Here is a 27,755-nt window from a genome sequence, read left to right on the forward strand (position 1 = left end):
TTGAAGACTGCTGTATAATAGAATAGTTTTGTGTAATAGAATATTTTGCTTTTGCACCTGCTTTTGAAATTGCGTGTGACAGGGTCTAATAAGTCAGTGCACTCCCTGCTTACTTGAAAATCAGGCAGTCTGCCAGAATATGCTACAGAATGTTTCTCCTTTTTGTAAATATGTTTGGGTTTAAACATGCCAGCAGCATCTAGAAACACTTCTGCTGACCGCTGTTTTGTTCTTCAATTCACCCCAATCCTTATTAAGTATAGGCATTTAGACAGTAGACTCTTTCAGTATACAATTCCACTTGACAACTGTGCACTGAGATATCAGTTTTAGCAATTTCAAAGTCTATTTCAAAGAAAAAGTGGTATAAAATGTTGATTGAGCAGTCCTTTCTAGAGCACTGGTAAGCAGAAACGTGAATTGCTTCCCATCCTGAACAATAAAACATCTGTGCAGGATAAAATTGGCTCATCAGTGTTGAACCAACATTGTATTTTATAGTATGTGTTCCAATGATAGGAGACTTTCATGCAAAAAATAGGGAACTAGTGCACTTGGGAAGGGAAAGAAACCAAAATTTCTAAATCCGAGATAACTCTATATAGCTAGATTGTGAATACTCTGTTTGGTATTTCATATAAAGCAAATTGCTGTATTTAATATGTTTTTGCTTTTCCAGTCTGTAGTGGATTCTTTAGCCACAAATATTAAAGAGCCTAAATAAAAATGCTGGGGAAAATGAGCCTGTAACAATCATGCTTGTCTGCATTTGTTATGTTTTATTGCTTTAGGCTCAATGCTTTCACGGGGGGGCGGATTCAAAGAGTAGTAACCTTCCACAGACTGGCCATATCTCTTCCACTAATGTTAGGAGAAATGCCATGACTGAATCTTTATAACCTTCTTCAGTTCACCAAGTGAATGGCATCAAAGGACTGTTCACTAAGAAACAGCATGTGACTCTAAAAACAAACCATAGTAGGAAGAGTCTCCTTGAGATTACTAACAAATATGCTGAGAAATGCTCACCTACTCTCTTTTCAGTCATATTTTTGTTCATCAAGTGGTGAGATTGATAGATTAAATCCTGGATTCATTGATTAAATGGAGATCAGTTGTATCATGAATTACAAAAAAAAAAAGCAATAGTTCTTTGCTGGTTGCTGCCTTGTTGGAAGAGGAAGAAGGACATTTCAGTATTTCCTGAAAAGGACCTAGGAGTACATATTTCTGCACTAACACCACCAGTACAAACCAAGAGAGGGAGATGGCAGCAAGGAGAAGTACTGCACACGTAGGGCTTGGATTTGATTCCTCAGTCTTTCTGAACTGTCTTGTCATTTGTGCATATCTGTGTGCCTTTTTCACACGCATGACTCTTGCTGTGGTTGTCTGTGGATTAAAATCATTGCCCATATCTGCTTGCTTATCTCAGATTCAAAGATAGATCACACCAGTCTTTGAACTCTCAGCGTTTGCAGGTAAAACATGATCCTGAATTCGTTCTGGATCAGTGAGGTGAAGTTGCACACCAATATGTATGTATGTATTTATTCTTAAGGGTGCTTTAGTGCCTGGGCTACAACAGCTTGTTAATGATGGAATTGCAACCTTAATATTGCATTCATCTATTTGTTTAGTGAATTCTAACTGGATGGAAAGGGAACTGTCACGTGTCTCCCCAAATGATGGTTGAAAATGTTGTGGCTGTTTAATAAGTAGATGAGTAATTTGTGAAGAAACATTGCTGTGTGTCTTGTTATGGCCTTTTTTTCTTGCCTGCTTCAAAATAAAATCTTAGCATTTTAGAAAGAAAAATAAAATCTGGAAAACAGAAAGAGAGCAGGGTCTTTGCAACCATAGCAAAGGTCAAGTGTTGGGGAGTGGAACTTGTGTTCCTTACCTTCCTGAGCCTGGGCAAATAGCAAAGCTTTCACCTTTCTGCACATCAATTCTCTTTGTACTTTAAAAATGGCAGCTTAGTTCATTAGCCTTTGTAAAAAAAGTTAACATTTGGGTTTTGTCCAGAGTATTAGAGAATTATGGAGGGTTTTTACATTCAGGCCCCCTTACCTAGCTCCAGCAAGGGTTTATTTAAAAACCTGAGAGCCAGTGCTGTTTCTTTCCCTTCAATCCATCTGGCCACACATCTAATCACAAAGCTACAGCCTGGGACTATTTCCAAAAGTGAGCTATACTGCCTAGATGAAGCAGTCCCTCATTCAGCTGCCCTTTTATTCCCTTTTGATGAAAATATGTATCTCTGAGAAATCAGCTGCTGATCCTTACTGCTCTCCCATGCTCACTTGGTGTCTGTGGTTGTGTTTCACACCCTTGGGGGTCCAATGTCGTGCTTCACAGGCTCTGACTGCACTCTGCATCAGGGACACAATGGCAGCTCGGAGTGTCTAAGGTGAGAAGAGGTAGCTGAGGCAGCAGAGGAGGAGGAGAGCTGCTTTGTAGGGAGTTGGAGACATTTATTGTTTACAGAAGCAGATCACAGTCCATCTACGCTAAAAGGAAAGCAGGCACCCCTTCCTGAGAAAGTATGTGAATTGACTGGGGTCCAGCATGGGGGAGAGACTGGCGGGGACTGATTCATGCCTTGGCTGCATCATCACAGGGTCGGGGGCTGAGGTTTTGGAGCTTTGGCTTGAGGCAAAGAATAGCAGAAAGGTAGATGTGCTTTCAAAAATAGTCCAGATTTGTGGCTAGGGATCAGTACTCTTGGAGGCTTATCCACATTTTTCAGACTCTCTGGTGGTTTCTGTCTGTAGGGTTTATGAACTAAATACCCTTGTCTTAAAAAAAAAATGGAAAAAATAGTGCATGTGGGACGGAAGTAGATGCTTGACTGTAGGAAAAACTGCAGTGTACATGTAGACAGATAAGTATTAGCATATATTAGACTGAAGCATGACGTGGGTACAATGGCAGTGAACAAGGACTGTTTATTTCTTGAGTGTTGCTTTCTGTTAAGCAGCTCTTTGAAAGTCAAGAGAGCATTGAATCATACTGGAGTATAGCAAAAATGTGCAGCAGCTTGCTCAGCAGTGAAATGAAGAGTGCTGTTGTTGAAGCATTGAGCAGATCTAGCTGGAGCACATTTAGGTAAGGTATAGCATTACAACAGCCAGCACCGGGCTAGAAGAGCTTTTTGTTTAAGCATGTCTCCGGAAGCCTATGGCATGGTACACCAGAGGGGCCTGTGCTTTTACTGACAGGAATCGCAAATGTAGGTAAAGCAAGAAATGTGATTCTTCAGAAACGTTTTGGCCTGTTCCTAAATAAAAATATTCTGGCATTAAGTTCCATCCTTTAAAAATGTTCTCCCTGGATGAGTTTTGCAAAAGCTACGTTTGAGGTATCCACACCTGTAATGTGTTGTTATGCTGAGCTGTACCCACTCAGGCACATTTGGAGACTTTACTGGTTGAAAAGACGACTAGGGATGAGAGGGCAGGTATAAAACTTAACCACTCTTGGGTTCATACTCATTCCAGCCAGAAAAATGTGTCATGCTCTTTGGTGCACTGAAAATTTGCCTTCAACAGGCAAAGAAGAGCTCACAATGCTAGTTTCTGTTTGATTTCATTGAACTTGATAGAATGTGTGCTTATGGGATAAAATTATGACCAAAATCCCTGTGCACATCCATTGATGAGTTATTTTCTGTTTCCTTGGATTTTTATTCATAGGGAAGGAAGAAAATGAAGTGGGTAATGACATAATTATAGAATAGCATCATAGAATCATTTAGGTTGGAAAAGGCCTTTAAGATAATCAAGTCCAACTGTAAACCTAGCATTGCCAAGTCCACCACTAAACCATGTCCCTAAGTGCCACATCTACACATCTTTTAAATACCTCCAGGGATGGTGACTCAACCACTTCCTTGGGCAGCCTGTTCCAATGCTGGATAACCCTTTCAGTGAAGAAATTTTTCCTAATATCCAGTCTAAACCTCCCCTGGCACAACTTGAGCCTGTTTCCCCTCGTTCTATCACTTGTTACTTGGGAGAAGAAACCGACACCCACCTCACTACAACCTCCTTTCAGGTAGTTGTAGACAGTGATAAGGTTTCCCCTGAGCCTCCTTTTCTCCAGGCTAAACAACTCCAGTTCTCTCAGCATCTATTTGTAAGACTTGTTCTCCAGACCCTTCACCAGCTTTGTTGCCTTTCTCTGGATCTGCTCCAGCACCTCAATATTTTTGTTGTAGTGAGGGGCCAATAATGCTATAGTTCAGGGAGCGGCAGCCGTCTGAGCCCAAGGGACAAGGTGGATCTGGCACTGTGATTAAAAGAGTCTGCAGGGCTAAAGAGTGCTGGACTTAGAAAATTAAGTGTGTCCAACTGACAGTCTGTCATTTTGCCTGTTAGTGGTGGGGAGGGGAAGGGACACGTAAGAAAACACATTGAAAAATATGTGTGTTAGTGCCAATTGCTAGAAGAAGCTGTAACATGACTATTAGCTGATGAGCTGGAATTTGCTTGTACCCTGTAAATAAAGCATCTTCCAAGGTACTTGAGACTGAAAAGAACAAGCGTGACATTGATGCTGTGTAGAGGAACAGCATTATTAACAAAGTAAGTCATGTGAGAACACTGATGGTTATTCTCAGAGTGTGTCTCAGCTCACTTCCTTGCATTATGCTATATTCCTTTGTAAACACAGTCCTGAATAAATGACAGGCTAAAGGGGAGTGGGTGGATGCAACATGGCTGGAGATAAGTTTTCTGCCACACCATTGTTTCATTTTTCTTCTCCTGGTTTTATATCATAGCTGTTGCATACACCTGATAGAAATAATGCTGTTGTACTTTAAGCAGCAAAGCAAGATTCTCTATAGAAACCTTTTCCCCACACTTGGCAGTTTGACTGAATATCCCTCCAGTGATAATTAATCAACAAATATGCAGTTCAGGAGTCCTGTGGATTTGCATCAGCTTGGTCTCAGATGGCTTCTGGGAGGACAATCCCAAAGCTACTTTCAGCACCAATTTGATTTGCTGCTGTTTTGTGTAATCTACAGTTACAGCTTATTATCCCATCTCCACTACATGTGGTAGGAAGCAGTCTTGTGGTAATGCAGTGCTCTGATATGGCTGAGATTCCAGCACAGATACACTCTGATATTGTACAGTCTTCCCTCAAAATACACTGGATAAGGAGGTGCCAGTCCCCTGTTAATACTGAGCATTGGCAGCTGTAATTTTCTTTTCTTGTCCATCCGTGTGAAATATATGTGGATTCATCTGGCAGAGGAAGAATCATTTTTGCACCTTCTCTGCCGTGAGCTCAACCTATGCTGCTGCTTATTGCAGGCACTGCTAACATATCTGGGGGGAAGAACATGTTGGCAACTGTGGAGTCAGCTGTCACCCATCACCCTGCTGGAGCCCCATCAATGCAAGTCAGCCTGCATGGTATGAAACGCAATGTGTCGGATCTGCGGCTGCAGCTGCATCAGATGAAGCAGCAACAGGTATGCTTATCTGGGGAACGACGGGAAAGTGGGTTGTCAGCAAATGCCCTTTTCCTTTTTTCCTTTCTCTCTTTCTCTCTTTTTCCTGTTGTACATGAGTGATTCTCAGTAGTAGAGTTCTAGCGAAGATGCAGCTATTAGAGACACAAAAGTGTATTCTGCTCTAGCATACACCACTTGCATAGTCCTAGAGGTATGAGAATGAGCTCAATTTAACTATTGCTGTCCAGATATAGAGAAAAAACTTCATTTCTAGCTTTGTTTGATGACTCTAGACATTAAAGCAGTATTTATATTACAATAATATCAAGGCTGTGATTGCAGTTTGGACCCTGCTATGCTATGTGCTGTATAAACATGTTGGAAGAGCCATGTTCCTGCTCCATACTGTTTAGAGTTGAGACAGTTTTTAAGTTCCTGAATAAACAACTTTGATGTCAGGAAACCCAAATGTAGCTAAGGACCAGTAGATATGCATTAAGCCAGAGTTTGAGTCCTGTATTTACAGAATCCAGAAGAATATCCAACTTGAGCAACAAGGCAAAAAGATTTTTCAGAAGTTGCTGCAAAGGTTTATTGTGCCCAACTTCCATTCACATTTTACCAGTACCTTCCTAACACACATCAACACCTCAAAATTTGCAAGAAACAATAAGAACAATGAAAAATTAACCAAGATGTCTGTTGACACGTACTGTCATGCTGCAAATGTAAATATATGCTGTTCATCTCAGACACTGTGAAAATAAGCATATGCAGCTGTACAGGTCTTCAGCCCTTCACTTAATTGGAAACTGAAGAGCACTGTGTATTGTCTCAGAAGATGTAAAAGGAGGTAAAGCAATTTGTTGTAAGACAAAGTGGACAGCAGGGGAAACTTCAATACTCTGCCAGTCCTCCTTGCCTGGAAAGTTACATCACATGTTTGGTATTGCAGTGCTGCAGCAACTGCTATTAAGACAAGGGTGGTTTTGAATGTGGGAATGCTGCTATGTCAGTCTCCTTTGATTTGCTGATTAAATTTAGAACAGAATAATGATAATACAGATCAGAATTCAGACCATGTTTTGCCTTCATTTCCTTAACTAAAGGAAATTGAATTATGAACCAATCATAGGGCAAGGGAGCAGAGGGGTGAGGTGAACATCAGGATAAAGAAAATGTGGCCAAGACTGAAGATACTGTGACAAGGTCCTGTGAAGCTTGCTGGTAATGAAGAGATGGCAGAAGGTATCTGGAGCAGAGAGTCGTGTCAGCCAGGGGACCTTTGCCTGTGATACAGCACCCATCTATTTACATTTTCAGTTTAGGATGAGTATGTTCCTATAGCAAATGTATCTTTCAAAAGCTGTTCCCAGCAGTGATATCTGTATGCCGGCCATCATGGTCCCCATCTAATTTCAAGACTCTGGCTTGGGATTTCTGCCCCAGCGCATTATATTTAAGTGCGTATTCTTCCACATTTGTGCTGCAAACCACTGCAGCCCCTCTGTCCTTCTGTAACCCCATGTGCCACATGCAGCTCTTGGCAGACGCCTGCAGTCTGGCCACCAGCTGTGCTTAGCATGTGGCCTCATAAAGTGGGATGGAAGTTGCAGTGCTGCGCTGGAGGCAGTGAGTGCATTGTTCTCACAGGGCCTGCTCACCAAGGAGGTGGCATTTCCCCAGCTGCACCTTGTCTCCAAGACTCTGCCCGGAGCAGTAACCTTATTTTTCATCAGACATAGTGTTATGGCACACAAGAGTGAAGAAACTCATACCATCTGCACAAATCAATGCTGCCAAGGAAGTCTTGAGAAGGAAAAAAGGACATGTCCCAAGTGTGCTTATTAACTCTGGCTGGCTTCCCTTATTTCAGAAATGATAGCAAATTTGGTGCATTGTGCCAGTAGAAAGTAGGCAAATTTGTGATAGTCGGATGGAAGAACCTGTAGCTCAAGAGAAACTTTGTTATATTACATATAAATTACATTCACGAGAGTGGGTTTTTTGTCATGGCTTTCCTGAATGGGTGGAATTATATTGAGAAAGAGCTCACAGTTTGTAGGGCAGCAAGTGAAACAGGTTGTGTTTTAAACTGAAGCGTGTTGAAATATCACACTTCTAATGAAAAAACTTACACTGTGTTTTGTGGAAAATAATTCTAAGTAAAAGAGAAAATTATTATTCTGTTTTTCCAGATTGTTTGCATTATATGACAGTACTTCATATTTTTCGCTTTCACTGTTTCTCCTGTGTTGGCAGTCAGTTTGTTCCTGTTTGTGTGAATTTTTCCTATAGTGACAGACTAAAAGAAACACTACCAAAGAACTGTAAAAGATGATTGCACAGGCACAAAAGTTGGCAGGATAACTAAGAAATAGGAACAGGACATAACACTATATTTATTACTGTCTATGGTTCAATTTTCAATTGATAATATCACTGCAAGTTCTTACTCATTTGCTTAATAGAATCAGAGAAACACATGATGGAAAAGACCCATTCATTCATGTAGCTTTTGTCTGTGCTGGCAAAATCCTCTTTTTAAAACATAGCAATTGATCCAGATGTATTGATTCACACACCAGTTAAATATATATGTTATCAGATGCAACCGAAAAGTTAAGACTGTTCCAGTCTATGGTTGGATTTTAACCAGAGATTCTTGACATAAAGACATTTGCATCATGGCTGTTGCTAGAGGTTAGATACACTTCTTGTTACTCCACTAGCTTCTTCCTTAAGCGCTCTGGTTTTCAGAGATAAGAAAGACTAGTTTTATGGTGCCGTGGAGTTTTCCTCATTGCCAGAGATAGGCTATAGCCCAGCCTGTGTCCTGGATAAATTTGTTGTTGGTAAGACTGCAGCCCATGATGAGTTCAGTGGTGTTCATTCTGCACTCCCAGACAGTGAGAACTTAGTGGTGGGTTTGAACCAAGCCTTAGAATACGTGTTCATGGTATATATCGTTAGCTTATATGTACATTGGAATTTTTTGTCTATTCCTTCCTTTCGTTAATTGAACACATTTTAAGGGAAAGCAGTTAGATATGATTAAGGTTCAGCATTAGGAATGTCTATGTGTGCAGACTTTTCCTTCACTCAGTGTATTATTTGCAGGGAAATGAGTGCTGCATAAAGGATAGAAAATGTAATAATAATACTGTCATAAATGGTATATGATAGTCTCACACGTGTAACTTTGAATTAGAAATGCAAGTATGTTTTGAGCTGCATTATAGAATTGGTGAGACTACGTTTAATCTATGTATGGTAACAAACTTCAGGAATTAGATAGATTCTACAGAGATCCTGAGTTGCAGGCAATCAGTCCCTCTTTGTGCACCGTAGTGTGTGGGGAGGTGGGTGGCCCAGAAGCCTCTCCCAGCAGGGCCTGGGAGGCTCCCACTGGACAGGTCATGCTTGTCTCCTAATGAGAAGCAGGGCTGTGAACTAATACCTGGTTTTCCAGTTATCTGTCTCATAGATAATAATTGGTTCAAAGTGTACTAAACTGATTATCAGGTTATTCTTGAAGTAGGCGCCAGAAGCGGTGCTGGGGTACTTGTGAGAGAGCAGTGATAGATAATGTCTGGAGCAGCAGCTGAAGAAGAGGGACAAGGGTAATGAATGTAGGAGAGGATGCTAGAATTCTAAAAAAGCGTGTTAAATTTCTTTGATTGCTGTTTGCAGTTATAAGTCAAGTTAACTCTAATTAGCAAGAAATTGCCATTTGGTGGTGACAGGAAAGCCTGCATTGCTTTTCCTTACCTTTGGGCACTTGACTGTGGAACTTGAACACTGTTTTAACAAAGTTTCTTTCAAGTGTGAATGTCTAAGATTGTTTATTTGGCTTGTTTCGAGAAAACGTAACGTACAAAAAGTTCTACTCTGTGGAACCCAAATAATGCTGACAGATCCATAGAACTTCTGCTTGAGGTGTTGAAATAATTGGCAGAGGTGGTTTGAGGGACAAATGGGATGTGCAGTTAGCTAGGGAGTCTCAGATCTGATATCTGCTGGTAGAAGAAAGGTAAGAATCGAGTTCTGTTCCAGAACGTGGAGGTAAATGTGCTGTAGCAGCCAGAGACTGCCTTCTCCTCCTCAGCCACAGCTCTTCCCCTCTGCTCCTGCTCACCCTGCCTCATGTTGGCTGGTGACTCTGCCCTGCTTAAACCCACAATTACTCCTCTCCCCTCTCCCCCTACATCCATCTGTACCTCTCCCTCTCATCTTCTGTCCCTGTTCCCCAAGCATGAACAAACCCAGGTTTTCCAGAACTAGCCAGTGAATTTCATAGAAATGGCAAAAACATCTCTTTGATACCAAGATGAGTAATTTCTCAGACTTTTAAGAGCTCACTTCAAACATTGAGGTTTGGGAGTCCTCAACATACAAGCTTTGTGAAATATTGCTGAGTTCTATTTTTATTCCCTAATCTTGTTATCAGAAATGGATAAAATTTTATGACTGAAACTTTCTAATACTGTTCAAGCACTGCATAAATGGAAGTGGCAAGCACCTTAGCTGTAGGTGTAACTACAGTAAATATAGATCCCTTCTATACCCCCATAAAATATACCCTTGCACAACTTCACACACTCACACATACTCAATTTTGGTATTGCTGGGAGTCACTGTTACCAGCTGAGGAATATAGAGGACTTAATTTCTGGACACCTAAGTCTGACTCTGTTACTGACCTTTTCACTGACCTTGGATCAGTTGCTTCACATATCCCAAGTCACTTCCCCGTGTCAAATTTCCCCACTTTTTAAACAACTATGAATAAACTGTGTGACTGAAGTGTTACCTGCTCATTCAGTCATTTATTCATTCATTTATGTTTTCCTTTTTGAAAATACGGCATAACAAAAGAGATGTGAGTCTCAGAGAGCTGTGCTGGCCTTGCTGTAAGAGGTTTTAATTTATCAAATCCAAACATTAATCCCATAGTGGGGAAAAATACACATATGCATTGTCTTCAAAAGAATCCAGTCTGGTATAAAGCAGCTGACAATGTTTATGAATCTGTGCTGTTTCAGATGTTTTCCAGCTTCATTTTTTCCCCTAACTGCTAACACTTATCTTCAGCTGAGTTTTGAGCTAACACCTCCTGCTTGTCACAGCTCAGACCCCTCTGTGCACTTTCAGTGAAGTGTTACCCTCCCTCTCATCACAGTTGTGTCGCTGGAGAAGGTAGAGTCAGGTGCAGAGAGCTGAGTTTGTTCCTCTAATTCCCTTCCTGATTGGAAAGAATGACGTGGGCAAAGGCTTTTTCTTTCTCTGATTCCCATGAATTTTCTTAAATCAATTTAAAAAGAAGTCTTGTTGCATTATACTGTCTTGTTGGTAACCCGTTTTTGTAATTCTTCCTACTAGGCATTGGTTTTACTTTGTATGTTAAATGCGGTTTGACTGTTAAGTATGGATGTTTAGAAGACAGCTGACAGCTCAATTGCTAGTTTTAAAACTAGAACTTCATCTTACAATTGACATAGGTGGTTTTTGAAATCTTACAGTATGAGATGACTGCTGGGCTAAGAGAGTTGTGTTCATGTTGCTATATCCTAAAGTGGTGACTAGATGGAGCCCTGCTTATCGCTTTGAATGTTGTGATTTGCGTAAGAGACTTGAACAGGTTTGGTTTGTGTGTGTGTGGGGCATAGCTGCTCCAGGGCTACCCACAGAAGAATGTAGTCTAGTTTGCTTTCTTAGCTGTGTTTTGCTCTGCAAACAATATCAGTAAGAAAATTAATACTTTAGGTACTTAACATAAGGCTAAGACAAGAAAGAAGGTGTGATTTTTACGGTTCTCAGAAAAATTACCATACTACAAAGGGGGTTTTTTTGGTCGATAAGGGAGGTTTTATGTATTGCAGACAAGCTGTATGTCTGTACCAAATTACACCGGATGGCACAATCCTTCCTCTGCTGCTTGAGAGACTGAAAAATTCCATTCTGAGAACAGCAGTACATTCCAGCCTTGACATTAATGTGTGGGATTATCCACTAGGCACGTATGGGCAGTGCAGTGCATAAGCTTACGAGATACACACGAAGTGGAAGTCAAGCTTCCGTCATTCTTGTGAGGTGTGATTAATTCTTAATTCATGCTGGACTGAACAGAAAAAAGGGGCCACAATCCTTGCAGAAGTTATGCACTGAAGGTGGTGTACTGATCCCAACATCTTTTGTTCATCAGCTTGCAACTGGAAGTTATAGATATACATTAGAAGTTAATCAGATTTAGGCTTTTCTCACCCCCAACACTTCCTCATGGAATAATGTTTATAGGTAAAGTTAAGGAGGGAAATAAGAAGGTAAAAACTCTTTTGATGTAGGGCTGTGTTTATCCCAACCTATTTCTGAGCTCTGCAATGTATTCTGTTGCCAGGGATGTCAGTCAAGCAGGAAAAATTGAAGTTGATTTCTTTTGTGCAACAGCTGCAGAACCAGGAGATGCTGAGGGCAATGGTGAAGAAAGCAGAGCTGGAAATCAATGGCAAAATGATTGAGACAGTGAAGAGGCTTGAAGATCCTGTGCAGCGACAGCGCAACCTGGTGGAACAAGAAAGGCAGAAATACCTCAGCGAGGAAGAAAAGATTGTAAAGAAGTTATGGTGGGTTGAGAAACCTCTTAGAATTTGTTGCTTTTGCCTGGCTTTTTCTTCCATAAAGTAGTAGCTTTCACCACTGTCTTCAGTGAAACTGCACCCATGTATGCTCTTTTAGCTGCGTTTCCTTGCACTCATATTGGCTGTAAAACTGTGTCTGTGTTGTACAAATCACTGATCCTGACTGGGAGTCCTCCTTAGCACAGCCCCCACTGGGTAAGTCACATCAGTATAAAGAGTTTCAACCTCTTCAGAAGTCCTCTGTAAAGGGACAGATGACTGTAAGAACCATGACCACCACCATCTTCTGAAAGCCTTCCCCTACCCTAGCTCTCCCCTTCAGCTTTATGTATTATGCTTTAGGGAAGGAGGGAGGAATTTCCTCAAGAACAAATGGATGCAAAGGAAGGTAGTGAGTTTGGCTTTAAGTATGAAAATCAGATTTCAGTAGTAAGTGCTTTGGCTATTGCACGGGAGAAGCAGGGGAGGCTCCTACTTCTTAATAGAGAATTGAAGTTTAATTGCAGCCAGCAATGCTAGTCTTTGCCTAAAATTTATATACAGGATTTTCATACACTTAACTGCAGATAAAAATACTTTTTTATTGTTGCTGTTGTTGTGTGAAGGCTCTTTGTAAGACTTTTTTCTTTTTTTCTCCCCCCAAAACTTCAGTCTACCAAGACTGGTGTGGGATCCAGTTGTTTGTTTTAGTCCATGTTCAGAGTCAGCAGGAGGCAAGATGAAGCTGAAATCAACACACAATTTAACTAATCTAAGATGCACATTTGCAAGATGCTATACAACTATTTCTCATTACTGCATTCAGTTCACACCTGAGGAGTTGCTCCATAATAGAGAGAAACTTTCAAGTCAGCTTGTCATTGGAAATGATGATTGAAGAGCCTTAGGAGTACAGTTATTGAGAGCTAAGGAGAGTAAATCTTTCCTGTTGATCAATGTGTTGTCAGATGAGTAAGATTTGTAATAAAAATGGTGCATCTGTAGAGACAAAGTAGAGTGCTACTAAGGGAGTGTATGTTTTCTGTGAAGAAAAGTTGAATGTGCAGTAACAGCTCATGCTAGTGTATGTAATCCTCTCAGCTGGTTTGTAGGCTTAAATAACATTGTGTTGTAGTCTTAAGTAATTACCCTCCTGTTCATCACTTTATTCCTGTGTACCTCATTGCTTAGTTCCTAGACTGTTCTCTGTGGAAAGAACAATTTGTGTGATGGCTGTTTATTGCATTGCCTCATAAAATGGATACTGAGTGAGGTCAAGTGCAAATGGCATTAGTTGTTACAGCTGTTTATTTAGGATACAACTTTGCAGTACAGTTCTGTTTTATCAGTGTGTGCAATTTTTCCTGTTCACAGAGTTTCTTCTGTGCTACTTCATTTGTTAATGTTACAGGAAAATGTCTTACTTGGATCATTCATAGGCTGTAAATGTTAGTTCAACCCTTTTAGAGACATGCTAGAAACAAACATTAAATCACGAACAGTTATTTTTCATCAGTTGTGTTCAGTGAGATTTCTTTGTCATTTATTTGCACGTTTGCAGGATCAGAGCCCAAAAGGAAAAGCACATCTGACAAAAACGCTTTAAGTTCAACAGCTGATGGCTATTAATAATGAAGAGCATACATGACAAAATTATACATCAAATGTCACTGGCAGTATTCAGAAAAAGGTTGACATTCTATATAGAATTAAACTTTTAATTAAGCTGATCCCAGTGCAGATGTATAAACAAATACAAAGCAACAGGGCAAAAAAATTAACATTGCTTAGTATTTCAACTGTTGCCCTCTTGACCTTTCCTAAATCATAGGACTAAATCGGTAGACTGGCTTCATGCAAGACCAGGGAGCTTAAGGATTTCTGCAATACTTATGGAAGTGTATCTACTACTCCAAAGTGGTAAATCTCAGCTTAAAAAGCTCTCCTGCAATTCTGAAGATTATCAATGGGAAATAAAGAAATAAAAATAGTGGCATTCTTGTTGTAAACAGCAGAGATGTTGGTGTACATTTCAGAGCAAGTTTTCTGTTGAGCAGCTATTCATGATGGTGCCTACAGAAGTGTGCCTGCCCATGTGTGTCACAGCTGTAGCAGGGTTACAGTTCAGAGATATCTAATGAAATCTAAGGAACACTGTTAAACGTAGTGTTAATGCACACTTGTAACAGTGAAATACACTCTCAGAATTAACTGGGTAGTCTTTTTTTTTATCTAGTCTTTTGATTCAACAGATGTTATATATGACATTATTGGGGTTGTAGATACTAGCCTTAAAATTTACCAGACCAAGGACAAATTATGATGATATGACACATTGACTAATGAAGTGTTTGTGTTGTGAGGGGCATGTTACAGGTATGACGATTATATGTTGTAGATTATTGTAAGCACTTTAATAGAGGGGGTTTTATAAGCACAGTATTTAAATTATAAATGCATCCAATCTGTCTAATTGGATATGATCCATAGTAAGTTACAGTTTATATTTTTGTTAGGAAAAGTGTCAGACTATACTGTAAGAATAACCATGCTCAGTAACAAAAAAGCTCCACTTAGCAGTCTTGTAGAGCCACTAGTAGCAGATACTTGGGAAAGGATATAAGAACATGGCAAAATCCTTAGAGCACCTCTACTTGCATTTCATGACTTGTAGCTCAGGGATTTTCCAACTCAGAGATGGTATCTACATATGCAAAAGCTCTGTATGGATTGTTTACTTTTCATTAATTTATGCATTTTTAAAGATTTATGTGAACTTTGTTATGTACAGCATCTAGGCACAATGAATTCTACAGAGTAATGCTTTTTCAGGTAGTGTTGTGGTTTAACACCAGACAGCAACTAAGCACCATGCAGCCACTCACTCCCTCACTCCTCCCCACTCACAGTGGGAGTGAATGAAAAAAAACCTTAAAACTCACAGGTTGAGATAAGAACAGTTTAATAACTAAAATAAAATATTATAATAACAATAATAATAATAGTAGTAACGAAAAGGAGTATAACAAAAAGAGAAAGAAATAAACCCCCCCCAAAAAATACAAGCAATGCACAATGCAGTTGTTCACCACTTGCTGACTGATGCCCAAGCAGCGGTCCTCCCCTCCTGGCCAACTCCCCCCAGTTTATATACTGGGCAGGACGTTCTATGGTATGGAGTATTCCTTTGGCTAGCTCGGGTCAGCTGTCCTGGCCACGCTCCTGCCCAGCTTTGTTGCACACCTGCTCACTGGCAGAGCATGGGAAATAGAGAAATCCTTAACTCAGGATAGATCTACTTGGCAACAACTAAAATATTAGTGTGTTATCAACGTTATTCTCACACTAAATCTAAAACACAGCACTGTACCAGCTACTACGAAGAAAACTAACTCCATCCCAGCTGAAAGCAGGACAGGTAGAAAGAACCTCTCTTCATTTTTAAATCTTTCGTCTGTCACTCAATCCCCAAACTGTTAAATCATGCACAGCAGAATACTCACCTTCACCATGCTAGTCACGATGTTATAGATGCTCCCCCACTCCCTTTCCACTCCCTTTTCCCCTGCTCATGTCTTTTCCAACCTGAAGAGTTCTAATCTGCTTAATTACTCCTCTTGTAGAAGCCTTTCTGTAAACTTCATCTTCCTCTTGCCTTTCTCTATGCCCTTTCTAACTCTAGTGTACATCTGTGAGATGGGGATGGGGAGAGAGGAGAGGTCTACAACAGCTATACTGGATGTGGCCACACCATGACTTCCTGCAGTGGTGTGTGGTGATGGCCTCCCTGTCCTCATGTTCCACATGAGCTTTCCATTATGAATCCAACATCTCACAATGGGTGATTATCAGTTCAAAGTTCACTGCTGTGTATAGAAACTTAGGGGTTTGGGAGGCTGTTGGTTTTAGGTGGGGTTGGTTTTGGTTTTATTTCTCCTTATGAGCATTACTTTACATTTATTAGGAGTGAATTTAATCTTTGTTTTTTTCCTGGTCAGTTAGTATCAGATGATCCATCTGCAGTCCTCTGCAGTCACCTTTCACTGTCATTCCCCTGAATAATTTAATGTCCTTTTTTTTAACTATACTATTCATGCTTTTTTCTAAATAATTTATAATATGATGAAAAACACCAGCCCTAACACTGATCCCTGTGGAACCCACCAGCAAGCTACATTCAGTAAGCTGTTCATCAATCCCTTCCCTTTACTTCCAGGACTTTATCCATGGGAGGAGAGGATTTCCTCTCTTGTCCCATAGCAGGTTTGCTTTCCTGAAAGCTTTGCTCAAGTACCTTGCTGAAAACCTTTTGGACTATAGCTTGTCCCCATGCTTTTGTTGTTTCCTTGTGGATTTGTGAGACTTACCTCCTCTTTACATAAATCACATTAATTCCTCCCTAACACAGCATATTTATCCATTGGTCCACTAATTCTTTATTGTTTATTCTTTATTTTGGTATCTATCAATTACACCAGTCTGGTTGTCAGTCTCACTAGACTACAGTTCCTCGGATAGCCCCATCTCCTTTTAAAAAATTCATTTATATCATCTATGACACTTTCCACTGCTTTAGTGCCAAAGCAATTATAATCAAGAAGTTAGATGCTTAGCATTAATGGTTCAACTGTTTCACCCTCAAGTTGCTATTGAACACCATCTGGCCTGGGTGATTTGTTACTATTAATTTTGTCTGTTTTGTAACCTGTTCTACTGATAGTGCAATCTGAGACTGATCCTCTGATGCTTTTTTGCCTAAAGAAAGATCTCAGCATAAGAGTTTGCCTCAACTCCTCTGTGTAAAGCATAGATGCAGAAAAATCATTTATCTTACATTAGCCTTCTGAAACTACATTAATGTGAGTGTCTCGTTAATTGGGTTTGCTCAGTCTAATCTATAAAGCCAAGTTGTTTTCCCAGTTACAAAAAAGAAATGCTGGAGACCGCTGGATTTGTTTCAGACTTTGGCTCCTGAGGGCTGAAGTTTCTTTTCCCTTGTAGTTAGCAACATGAGGCAGTGTAATATGGTATCCCCTGGGTAATATCAGGATCAGTTGTCTTGTTTGATAGTATCACTGTATGGAATCAAAGGGATTTATGGTGACCCTTTGTCATGGTTTAAACCCGGCCAGCAGCCAAACACCATGTAGCCTCTCACTCACCCTCCCCCATCCCTGGGGAGTGAGGGAGAGAGTTGGAGGGATAAGTGTAAGGAGACTTGTAGGTTGAGATAAAAACAATTTAATATTTGAAATAAAATAATAATTATAATAATAATAATAGAAAATACAAACGGGTAGTGCACAATGTGATTGCTTACCACTCACTGACCAATGCCCAGCCCGTTCCTGGCTAGTGATCCCAGAGAAGAGAGAATCCTGAAACCACCATCCCAAAAACCTGAGTGGAGTTTCCTGATCTATATACTTATCTATATACTTATCTATATACTGAGCATGACGTTAGATGATATGGAATATTCCATTGGACAATTTGGGTCTGTTCTTTTGCTGAGCTCCTCCCCAGCTTCTTGTGTACCTACACACTGGCAGGACATGAGAAGTTGAGAAGTCCTTGATTTTATAGTAACAACTGAAAATATCAGTGCATTATCAACATTCTTCTCATATCAAATCCCATACTGAATCCAAAACACAGCACTGTTCTAGCTACTAAGAAGGAAGGGGAAAAAAAGCAATTAGCCAGAGCCAGGACACCCTTTCATTTCTGCTCAAAGAACAAAGGGGAAAGAAAGCCATTGTCAGCTACCTGGAAGTCTTTCTGTTATCTCTACATTTCCAACAATCATAAACCTACCAAAACACTGTAACATTATTCTGTGTTTGTTCCTTCTTTCCACCCATGCACAAATTTAAGCTTCTGCCCTTATCTTTTTTGTTCCCTGGTGGACGTGAATATCTGAGAAGCTGCTTTTCCAGTGCTGATCTACAGAAGGGAGGAGGGATACCCTGTGGTTTCCAAAGTAGCACTGCCTAGCCTGAGTGCCGGTATCAGGATGTTAAGAGTAGGGAAGGCGCGTGGCTGTAGAGCACCGTTCTGAAGGGCAGAACCCTTTGCATTGTAGTGAGTGACAGAAAGGCGAATTCTTTTTCCAGCTCCTTCCTAGCCTGTAGCTGTGCCCTTTATTGTAAAGGCAGAGAGACACAGAGGCAGCATATGTCTGTATTATTGCAGCCTCTTCCACTGGAAAAGTACCCTGAGAAACGTTCCCTTGCTGCCATCGTGTGGTGTAATGGATTGTTTCCTGAAAGTATGCTTGTGCTGGTGGAAATGGTGACTCCCGCAGCTTTCTCAAGCCAGAGTCTTTGGGAGAAGTGGTCTTAAAATGGGAACAGGATCATTTACCTCCACTTGTTTGTGATCTGTTCAGAAGCAACTTATGATTCTTAATTCAGAATTGGTTTATAGTTTCTAAAGCTCTTAGTCTTTGGATTGAAATGAACTCTTTGCTGTGTGCATTTGATGTTTGGATCCTGATACTATTTCTGTTTCTCTGTATATCGGAAGTACTATTGTATTGCAATTTATTGTTCTGTGTGACTGTGCTTCCACTTTAAATGGACCTAAGTGTGGAGTGGTGCTGCAATGGATTTTCTCCTTTTTATCCACATACTTACGTGAAGTATAGAAGCAGTGGAAAAAGTATTGGGAAGGGTGATGAGAAAGCACCAGATGGAGCCAGAGGAAGCACGGGACAGCACTGGTTGGAGAAGACATCTGAAGTGATTCATTCTTGAATCCAGATGCTGAGCAAGAGCTGCACACAATGCACACTTGCTCTTTCAGTCTGGCTGCTGGTGGAAATAGGACCCTATATCCTGTCTAGCAGGACCTGGCAGATAAACAAGGTTGCATTGAGGGGCCATTAGTGCCAGGTTTCAGGTTGTTACTTCACTGTTGGGCATTCCTTTGCGTGTCATCAGCAATGAAAATGTAAGGTGCAAACCGGTACTGGATGTAGTGGTACAATGTGTCTGTACCCTTCTAGGATTTGTATCCCCAGAGGGCTGGCTGTTTCATGTGTTTCACCACCCCACCTGCCCTTTGTAGTGCAGCTGCCCTGACATCAGTATGCTCTGCACATCTGCAACCTGTCAGAGAATTCAATGACTTGGGCTAGTTACAAGCCTGAGAGTGAGTGTCCAGCATCCTCATCTCCCCTCATGGTACCCTGATGTTTTTTCAGCCTGTGGTGTCAGATTTAAAGATGGCACTGTTGAGGTTTCTGGTTTGGTTTAGTCCATTCTTTTACATATACTTGGTTGTAATGTGAAAGTCCTGCTTACATTTTATGTTCACTTTTTTTGTTTTGCTAGTGAGCTGGAGGCCTTTGTTGAAGACCTGAAGAGGGACTCCTCTGCTTCCAGCAAGACAGTTACACTGAAGGATGTTGAAGATGGAGCCTTTCTTTTGCGTCAAGTGGGAGAAGCTGTTGCCACCCTGAAAGGTATGTACTTTTCCTTTTAACTTTTGGTTCTTTTCTTTTAACCACAGTGGCTGAGAATGGTTTTACTTTTGATCTGGAGGCATTAACTTTCACTTCCAAAAAGATTTAAAATTGGGATTAAGGAGCTTGTTGCATGGCCCCTGGAGAGAGGTAGACACTCAACTATTTAACATTCATCCCATCCTCCGTTTCTCCCCAGGGCTTTTATCATTTCTTCTTGAGCTTCATAGTTGTTGTCCTTGCAGGAGAGTTCCCGACACTGCAGAATAAAATGCGTGCGATCCTCCGGATTGAGGTAGAAGCCGTGAGGTTCCTAAAGGAAGAACCACACAAGCTGGACAGCTTGCTGAAACGTGTGCGCAGCATGACCGATATCCTTACCATGCTCAGGAGGTGATTTTTTTTTTTCTTTTCTTCAAAACTAAAGAATTTCCTCAAGCAGGACTGGAACAGCTTTCAGGTTTGGGTTCTCCCCCTCTCCCTGGACAATTCTGATAAATGCACTTTACTTGCAGTATTTTATAGACTCTTCCTAGAGCCTTCTCAAGGGAAATCAAATTAGTCTTTCCTGGGCTCTCTGCAGTGGTTCTGTTGTAACCAATAGCCCTAGTTATTGAGATCTTGTGATTGAAACTAGCTCTCTCTGAACTCAACACTTCCAGATTTGGGAAGTGCCTGGATGAGAAAGCTTACAGAGCCACATCAGTCCCATATCTGAGCTAATTAACTGTAGGCATTTACAGCAATCTAAGCTAATAGAAATATTCTCTGACACTGAAACTTGCATCCCCAAAAATATAACAGTAAGAAATAAATCAGGAAAAGATTCTAAGTGGGTACAGATATCCTAAACCTTCTGAAAGAAAGTATTTTTCAATATGCTTGTGAATTCATGCAAATTCTTTATTCTGTTTTTTGCAAGGAAGATGTGTTAGAGAAGGTTAAAATACTAGATAAAATTTGTGTCCACTAAGTGCCAGTGTTTAGCTATGTTTGTCAGAATATATGAGCGGCAAATGACTGCTGATTTATATGAGGCAATAGACATTGGATTTAATTCCTACTCAAAATCAGTGAATCAGGCCAAACTGTCAGTGATGGTGGTCTCAATTTTACTTCAATTACAAGAAAATGTAACTCACAAGCCTATTGTTGCTACCATTTATGTAGGAATGTAGGATTGTCATGGTTTCCATATATCTTGGAGCATATGTAAAATGGATTTGCCAGTACTGGCAGATGGATAAAATGGTTTATGTAACAGGTCTTCTAAGACCTGTCACTTATTCTTCTGTGTAGATAAACATCTATATCCTTTCATACTAGTTTCCTTTTCTTAAAAATGACTACGGTTATTTCCCGTCTCACCCTGTTTGGGAAAAAAACCCCAATAAGCTATGCATACCAATGTTTTACCAAAAGTAATTTTTTGCAGTGAAATTAGTATTAAGCTCATAAAGTCTGTTTCAGTAATGGAAAAACTGATGGCGTTTGATGACTAGCTACACTCTGAAGCTCAGCCATTTCACAGCTAGCTGCCAGAAATAGTTGACTGTTTACACCCTCAGCTCATCCTACCCCAAATTCTTGACAGACAAGACCTTCATGAAGTATTATTTGAAGACTTTGTTTGGGCAATTTGCCAAACTGCTACCTCACATTCTATGTAACTACCACTTTCTGTGCTAATAGTCCAGGAACATCTTGTTTAGCTAGATACAGTATATAAAATTTAAGTCAAGGGATTTCCATTCCCCCTCTAAAATCAACCCACTGTTAACTCATGGTTTGGTCAAAAAGTGCCAGTACATCCATGAGGGTTTGTAAATATTTTAAAAGGCAAAAAGATCCTAATTAAAGTGGCCCATTTAAAACTCTGAGTCCCTGACTGTGAGAGAAACCTGTGAGATCACACAGCTGAGAGCATCAGGAAGAAAAAACACCGTTTTGACGTTTTTGATATAGGTGCTTTTCCCTTGCAAAAGTATATTGTTAAGTATTTATTGCTTATGACTTGCCTGTATGCTAACCATGTGTCATGCTGTTGTGTTCAATTTGGCTGGGCAGACATGTTACAGAAGGGCTGCTGAGGGGCGTGGATCCATCCCAAGCTGTGCAATACTCTGCTATGGAAAAGGCCACTGCAGCTGACACTCTGAAAAACCAGGAGGAGCTCAAGCATGCCCAGGGACATGCACAGCAAAACCTCACCGCAATCACATCAGAGTCCCAGATGTCATCAGTCAAGTCAGAAGTCATCCCCTTCTCAACAATGACGGTCCATCATGTGCAGAGCTCGCCTGTTGTCATCCATCAGTCTCAGCACTCATCAGCCCTGGTCAACCATGCCCAGGGTTCACCCACTGCAGCCAGCCACAGCGAAGGTGGGCCAATGAGTGGCCACCTCTCAGCCACCCCACCAGCCCCCCTGCAAGAGCCCGCAACAGGATCCCAGCCCACACAAGCCACACCAGCACCACAGGTCTCTGTCAATGGCACCACCATGCAGAGTCTTTTCATTGAGGAAATTCACAGTGCAAGTACCAGAAACCGAGCTGTATCAATTGAGGTACAGTGTATTCTACTCAACCAGTTGTCCTCTCTTTAGGTCTGAGATCTCAGTCTCACTCTTGAGACTGCAGGTGGGATTTTTCAAATGTATTCTGGGGATTTATATGCTTAACCCCTAACTACACCATGCACTTCTGAAGATACCCTCTGATTTTAAATGCAACAGGATAATAACATGTAATCAAAAGGAGTAATTGTATTTTTTAAGTAACCTTTATTAAAAAAAAACAATCCTTTTTTAAATACCTTCGTTTTGAACAATAACATATGATTCTCTGGCCACACTTGCATCAGTGGATTTCATTCACTCTTTAAATCTCCATATTCCTCATTATGGAGAGGTAAAAGTGAAAGAGTATGAAGTTCAGTGTTTTCACACAGAGATATTGAGAAGAACCACAAGTGAACTCTCATGTCTTATTACAGACACCAGCGTGATATAGTAAGACATATCTAGCACAATGGAAGTAGAACAAGTGTACAGTTAGTGTTAATATATTTCTTCTAGTTGCTGACTAGAACTGAAAGGATCTTTACATATTGACCTATAATGTTTACACATGGATTTTTTTAAACTAAGTGATCACAACAGAAATCAGAGAAATAAATAGGTGCTTTACTGTTTTTGTCTAGAAAGCTGAGAAGAAATGGGAAGAGAAAAGGCAAAACCTCGATCACTATAATGGAAAGGAATTTGAAAAGCTTTTGGAAGAGGCCCAGGCCAATATAATGAAGTCAATTCCTAACCTGGAGATGCCTCCACAGCCAGCAGCCCTGCCTAAAGGGGATGCAGTGGAAAAGCTAGAAGTCTCAGGTAAACTTTGATAGAGCAAATGGTGCTAAAAACCTGCATATCGGGAAAGAGGTTATTTTTCCTACTTTCTAGAATGGTTTCAGTTTACAGATTTCTGTGTTCTTGATCATACCTGTGAGTATGTCCCTGAGGAATAATGCAGGTCCTGTGAACAGGATGCAGTGATTTTGCAGATGCCAGTGTGGATAACCAGCTGAACACAAATTTCCCCGTATTGCAACTGAGATAGTGAGTTTGTCCTCTGGAGATAAAGACTCCTCATGAGCAAGAGAGTAAGAGTACACCTTACTTTTGACAGACATGAGATTATCTGTATACTGTACTGTATCTATATCTAGTATACTGTGTTCGGTTTTGCACTTAAAAATTTAGCATTACACAGAGATCTGGAAGAATGACAAAGAGTTTGAGCACAAATGATCTTACAATCAGAAACCTAAAAAGGTCTTTTCATAGACATTATCAAAAGAAGATCAAGACATGCCTGAGGTTTCTGAGGGTAAGGAATCCTTTTAACTTTGCAGAACATGTTCCAACCAGTTCCAACAATTGGAAGCTAAAGCTAGAAAAAGCCACGTTAAAAATTAGCTGTCAAATTTTAACATTCAAAGTAACTAATCACTGAAGTTTAATTATTAGCATATGGGATTCTCTGCCACTTAAAATCTTTAAGCAGTACTATATTTCTTTCTGAAAGGCTGCTCAGGAGCAAGCTCTGTGCATGATGCAAGACCTGCTTAAAGAAATCCTTGAACCTATGTTAAGTGGAAAGTCAGACTATTTGATCTTAATGATCCTTGCTGACTTCATAATCTTAAACTATAAATACAACCAGTGTTTTGGATGAGTCCCTCCGAGGTCTGAAAATGACCCGTGGTGCTGCATAACAGAGTTGTCTTGGGGAAGTGGATAGATTTGAAGGAATGAATTGAGAGTGACTTTCACAGTAAGCATTCTGGCTGTACACCACCATGATGTGGATATGCTGAGCTTCAAGTTGAATGTGAGTCAGACTGTGACCCTGTAGCAAAAAAAGGCAAACCTCATAATGAGATGAACAGGAATATCTACAAGACACATGATTCTGCTCAACAGTGTTGAGCTCTTACATAGGAATTCCCAAACTCAATGTTTTGGACTTGAAGGAAGACTGAACAAATAGGAAGGAGTCGAGAGGACAGTCATGATAATGACTAGAGCTCTAAAAAACCATGATCTCTGGGAAACAAAAAAGAACAAATTGGTTTTGTTTAGCGTGAGGAAGCAAAGGCTGAGGAACGACAAAGTAATTTCTGAATACATAAAAATCTGCTTAAAAAAGACCAACTTGCTTTGTGTGGGTAGAACAGCAGTAGAAGTTGGCAGTTGCAACCAGGAATATCCAGGGTTAGGTATTAGGGAAAAAATGCATAATGATAAGTGACGCACTTAAGAAGACTGTATGAGGCAATGAGGAGAATGGAAGATCCCCATCATTGATTGGAGAGAAAGGCTTAGACTAGCATTGATCAAGAATTATATAGGTAGAGCTACTTCATGGTAGCAGGATGATGGGGTGTCCTTCCAGTCCTCTTTCTTTCACAATTTAACATACAAATCCATGTCTGAATTTCTTCAAAGTTCAAGGAGCAAAGAAGATGCCTCAGCAAAACCTTGGATTCACCTTATTAGCCAAATATGAGTCAGCTGTAAAATTCTTACCCAGCTACTTAAGCAATACTCCACGTGGCTCTAACAGAGGCAATGGGAGGTACTGTCTGTAGGCAGCACAGAACCTGGCCACCTTCTGCAGTCTGCTAGTACCCCCCGGCACCACAAGTTGATATTAGAGGGAATATCCCAACTTCCTCCTTTTCATATCCGTTATGGACCAGTAGTTCCTCTATACCTGCTTATACCATTTGCAGCCCCACTGCTGTGGCAGCAAGCTCCCCATCTTGTGAAGGAGCTTTCCTTCATCTATTTTAAACTGATCTCATACCAGCTTCTCTGAGTTCCCCGTAGTTCTAATATTCTGCAATTTGGCAAACAACAACTCTGCATTCCCTTTATAAAATCATGAAGGCCGTGGGTAAACCTTGATCATTACCTGGAGGTCTCAGCCTGCCCCACAGGCTCCAAACTGCAAACTTGCAGCCTTTCTGGTCCCTCCATCTAGGCCAGCTGCTCCTTCCCCAGGCTCATTTCAATTGCCCTTCTCTTAACTCCACTGTGTTCTTCTGCAGCTGTGGAGACCAGAGCTGTGTGCTGCACTCAAGGTGTTGGCATGCCAAGGTTGTAAATAGCTGCAAAACAATGCCCTGGGGCTTGTGTAGACAAATTCATATAGAACTTGGAAGGAGTGTTTTCAGAGGCAGTATTTTGTTCTGGGCATACCTTTAACATTGGCAAGTTGAGGCTCCTTGGATGTTTCACAACATACATGTTGAAAATAAATTCTGTTGAACCTTGTAAAATAATTTTAGAATTCTGGCACTGCTCAGTGAAGTTACTGGCTATCAACACAATTATCTTGTATAATGTGTGGCATAAATGGAAAACGTCAGTGAAAATAAATACCATATGGGTGCAGCGAGCTGTGACATCTTAAAAAGTGCAGAGCACAATAACAGAGAAGTTTTGTAACTCCCATAGTTAACTAATCCACTTCTAGGATACAGTTTTGCACAGTGTGTAGCCAGCAGATTTAAGGAGGAGTTTGATGAGATTGAGACATTTGCCTTCTGTTGTGCATAATGAATCCTGTAATAGTAACATAAATAAGGGAATGGCAAAACTGTTCCTTAATGTCTGATTAAATATCTCACATGCCACCCAACTCTTCTATGATTCAAGATGAAAATTTCAGTATCAGTCTGTTATAGACTAGAAAACTGAGCAACATAAGGAAAGAGAGACCACCTACCTACTAGCATAGTGCATAAGACTTTTGGGCCATAAATTAGCGGAGTCCTCTGTTGGCTTCGCTGCAGAACCCAGATAGATCACGTCACCAGAATATGTTGTCTCAGCCATTCTTCACACAGAACCCAATTAAGAAACTCCTTTTTCTTTCTGCAAAGCACAAAACAAAGTAAAATGACAGACTTTACACAACTTTGCAAATGACTGTAAATACTTCTTTAATGTCTTGACTCTAACTCATCTTTATTATCAAGACTGTTCAGTGAAAAATATCGGGAACATCTAGCATGTGCATTAGAAATTGGGCTCCTTCACCTTTCTTTGTGCCTTCATATGTGAGGATGCCCTGATTTCTGCAAGTACTGAGTGATCAGTAGCTTCTATTTAAGACAGTTTGCTTATCTGACTACAAATGCTGCCTTAAGGCTGGCATTATTACTTTGAGATCTTTTAAGACATTATTGATTTTTTTGGTGCAAGTGGAAATTTTTATGGTGGGAGAAATTAATTTCAGTCGGTGTGTGCCTGTTGAAGAATGCTTCAGTTCAGTGAAACAGCTGGCGATGAACAACTCCCATTTGGTTCATAGAAGTGCTAAGCCCTTTGGCACCAAAGAAGGTTCCATAAAGTAACGGTTTTATTCATGAGTAGTCTCAGACTCAGTGAGTTTTACTTGCCCATTTACTCCTCCCTCTTTAAATATGCTAGAAGAACTCAGCCCTAGGAAGAAATATTAGAATAAGGTTCTTAGCATTTTTACCTCCAAAGTTTTTTTTCTTTCCCATTTAGATATAATATTATTTAGTAAAGAAAATAGAAATACAGCTTTGAAGTTTTATGTCTTGTCCAGTGTCATTGCATTGACTGAGAGCACACCCCATCACGTCTCCTTAATGACGCCAGCTAACAGATGTGAGGGGGATTAGCCTTCGATAGCCTGTGCGCCTGCCACACTTACTGACAATTTCTCTTGCCCATATTTCCCCTTTTTATTTCCCGTTTTGAAGATGGAGATGGATGAATGTCTCACAGATGTGAAAGAGATGGTAGGAATCATTCTCTCTTTGTGCCTTCCATGTCACTCATCCAGCCTTGCTCTTACTAAGTGTGAGAAAAACTTTGGTGTTCTTGCAGGCAGAGCTGCTACCAGTTTGAGGGTAATGGGTTGAGCCCATTAAAAGGAGTAGGGATTTGCATAGGCCCTACAATGTAGTCTGCTAAACACCATCTTAGAGAATTACTCTGATTTTACAGCAGCAGATCTTACCTTGGGCTGGTAGAAGTACATCTGATGTCACTAAAAACTGAGTGGTGTGTATTGACCAAAGAAGTGATCTAATGTAAAGTGCATCTGGAAATTCACTCTTCTTGCAATCCTGCAAATGAGTGCCAGATAACCAGGGAGGGAGATAATACAGCAGAGCATTTCTTCAAGCTTAAGAAGGTTCAAAGATCATTTGAGCTAAGAAGGGAACAAAAATGAAGCCAGGTCAGACAAGGGCTCTGTCCAGCCCCAGGGGCCAACCAGTGTGTTGGAGGAGCCTGACATAGCCCAGGAACAGGCAGTTATGCAATAACTTGCCCAGAGGGAACACTTAGCCCTAAACAGCTGGGTAATCCCAAAAGGAGGAGGTTTTATCTTTCTGGGTTATATTTATTCCAGCTGTTTATATAACACTGAGTAGCTGCAGAAAGGTCTTTCTCTTGCTCTTGAAAACAAACATTGTAAACAGCAGTGTGAAAATGGTGGCTGTTGCCATGTATGATGCTTGGCCTGTGACCAGAAACACACAGGGACAGGTCATGAGCAGGGTAATGCTACTTCTGGAAAAAGTGCTGTCCAGTGACAGTGGGGAAGAGGAAGTGGCAGCTGGGTGGGGAAGCATCATGGGAAGTGGGAATGCCAGTTTG

At 40.7% G+C, this 27,755-nt stretch overlaps 1 protein-coding gene across 11 annotated transcripts in view; it reads left to right on the plus strand.

The window, feature by feature from the left end:
- Positions 1-27,755, plus strand: part of KIAA1217 (KIAA1217 ortholog) — a 183,126-nt gene that overhangs the window by 141,973 nt on the left and 13,398 nt on the right. For 10 of the 11 annotated variants that reach the window (XR_012628678.1, XR_012628677.1, XM_074866172.1 and 7 more), the window contains 6 exons: positions 5,328-5,488; positions 11,918-12,093; positions 19,425-19,555; positions 19,801-19,948; positions 21,623-22,124; positions 22,760-22,940. Coding sequence is in view for 9 of the 11 variants with exons in the window: in XM_074866172.1 (XP_074722273.1) it covers positions 5,328-5,488; positions 11,918-12,093; positions 19,425-19,555; positions 19,801-19,948; positions 21,623-22,124; positions 22,760-22,940 (1,299 nt within the window). In the remaining 2 variants the exon portion in view is untranslated. The remainder of the gene's footprint in view (positions 1-5,327; positions 5,489-11,917; positions 12,094-19,424; positions 19,556-19,800; positions 19,949-21,622; positions 22,125-22,759; positions 22,941-27,755) is intronic. The other variant, XM_074866183.1, reaches the window with a different exon arrangement.

The sequence above is a fragment of the Strix uralensis genome, chromosome 1, assembly GCF_047716275.1.
Source record: "Strix uralensis isolate ZFMK-TIS-50842 chromosome 1, bStrUra1, whole genome shotgun sequence".
NCBI classification, from domain to species: domain Eukaryota; kingdom Metazoa; phylum Chordata; class Aves; order Strigiformes; family Strigidae; genus Strix; species Strix uralensis.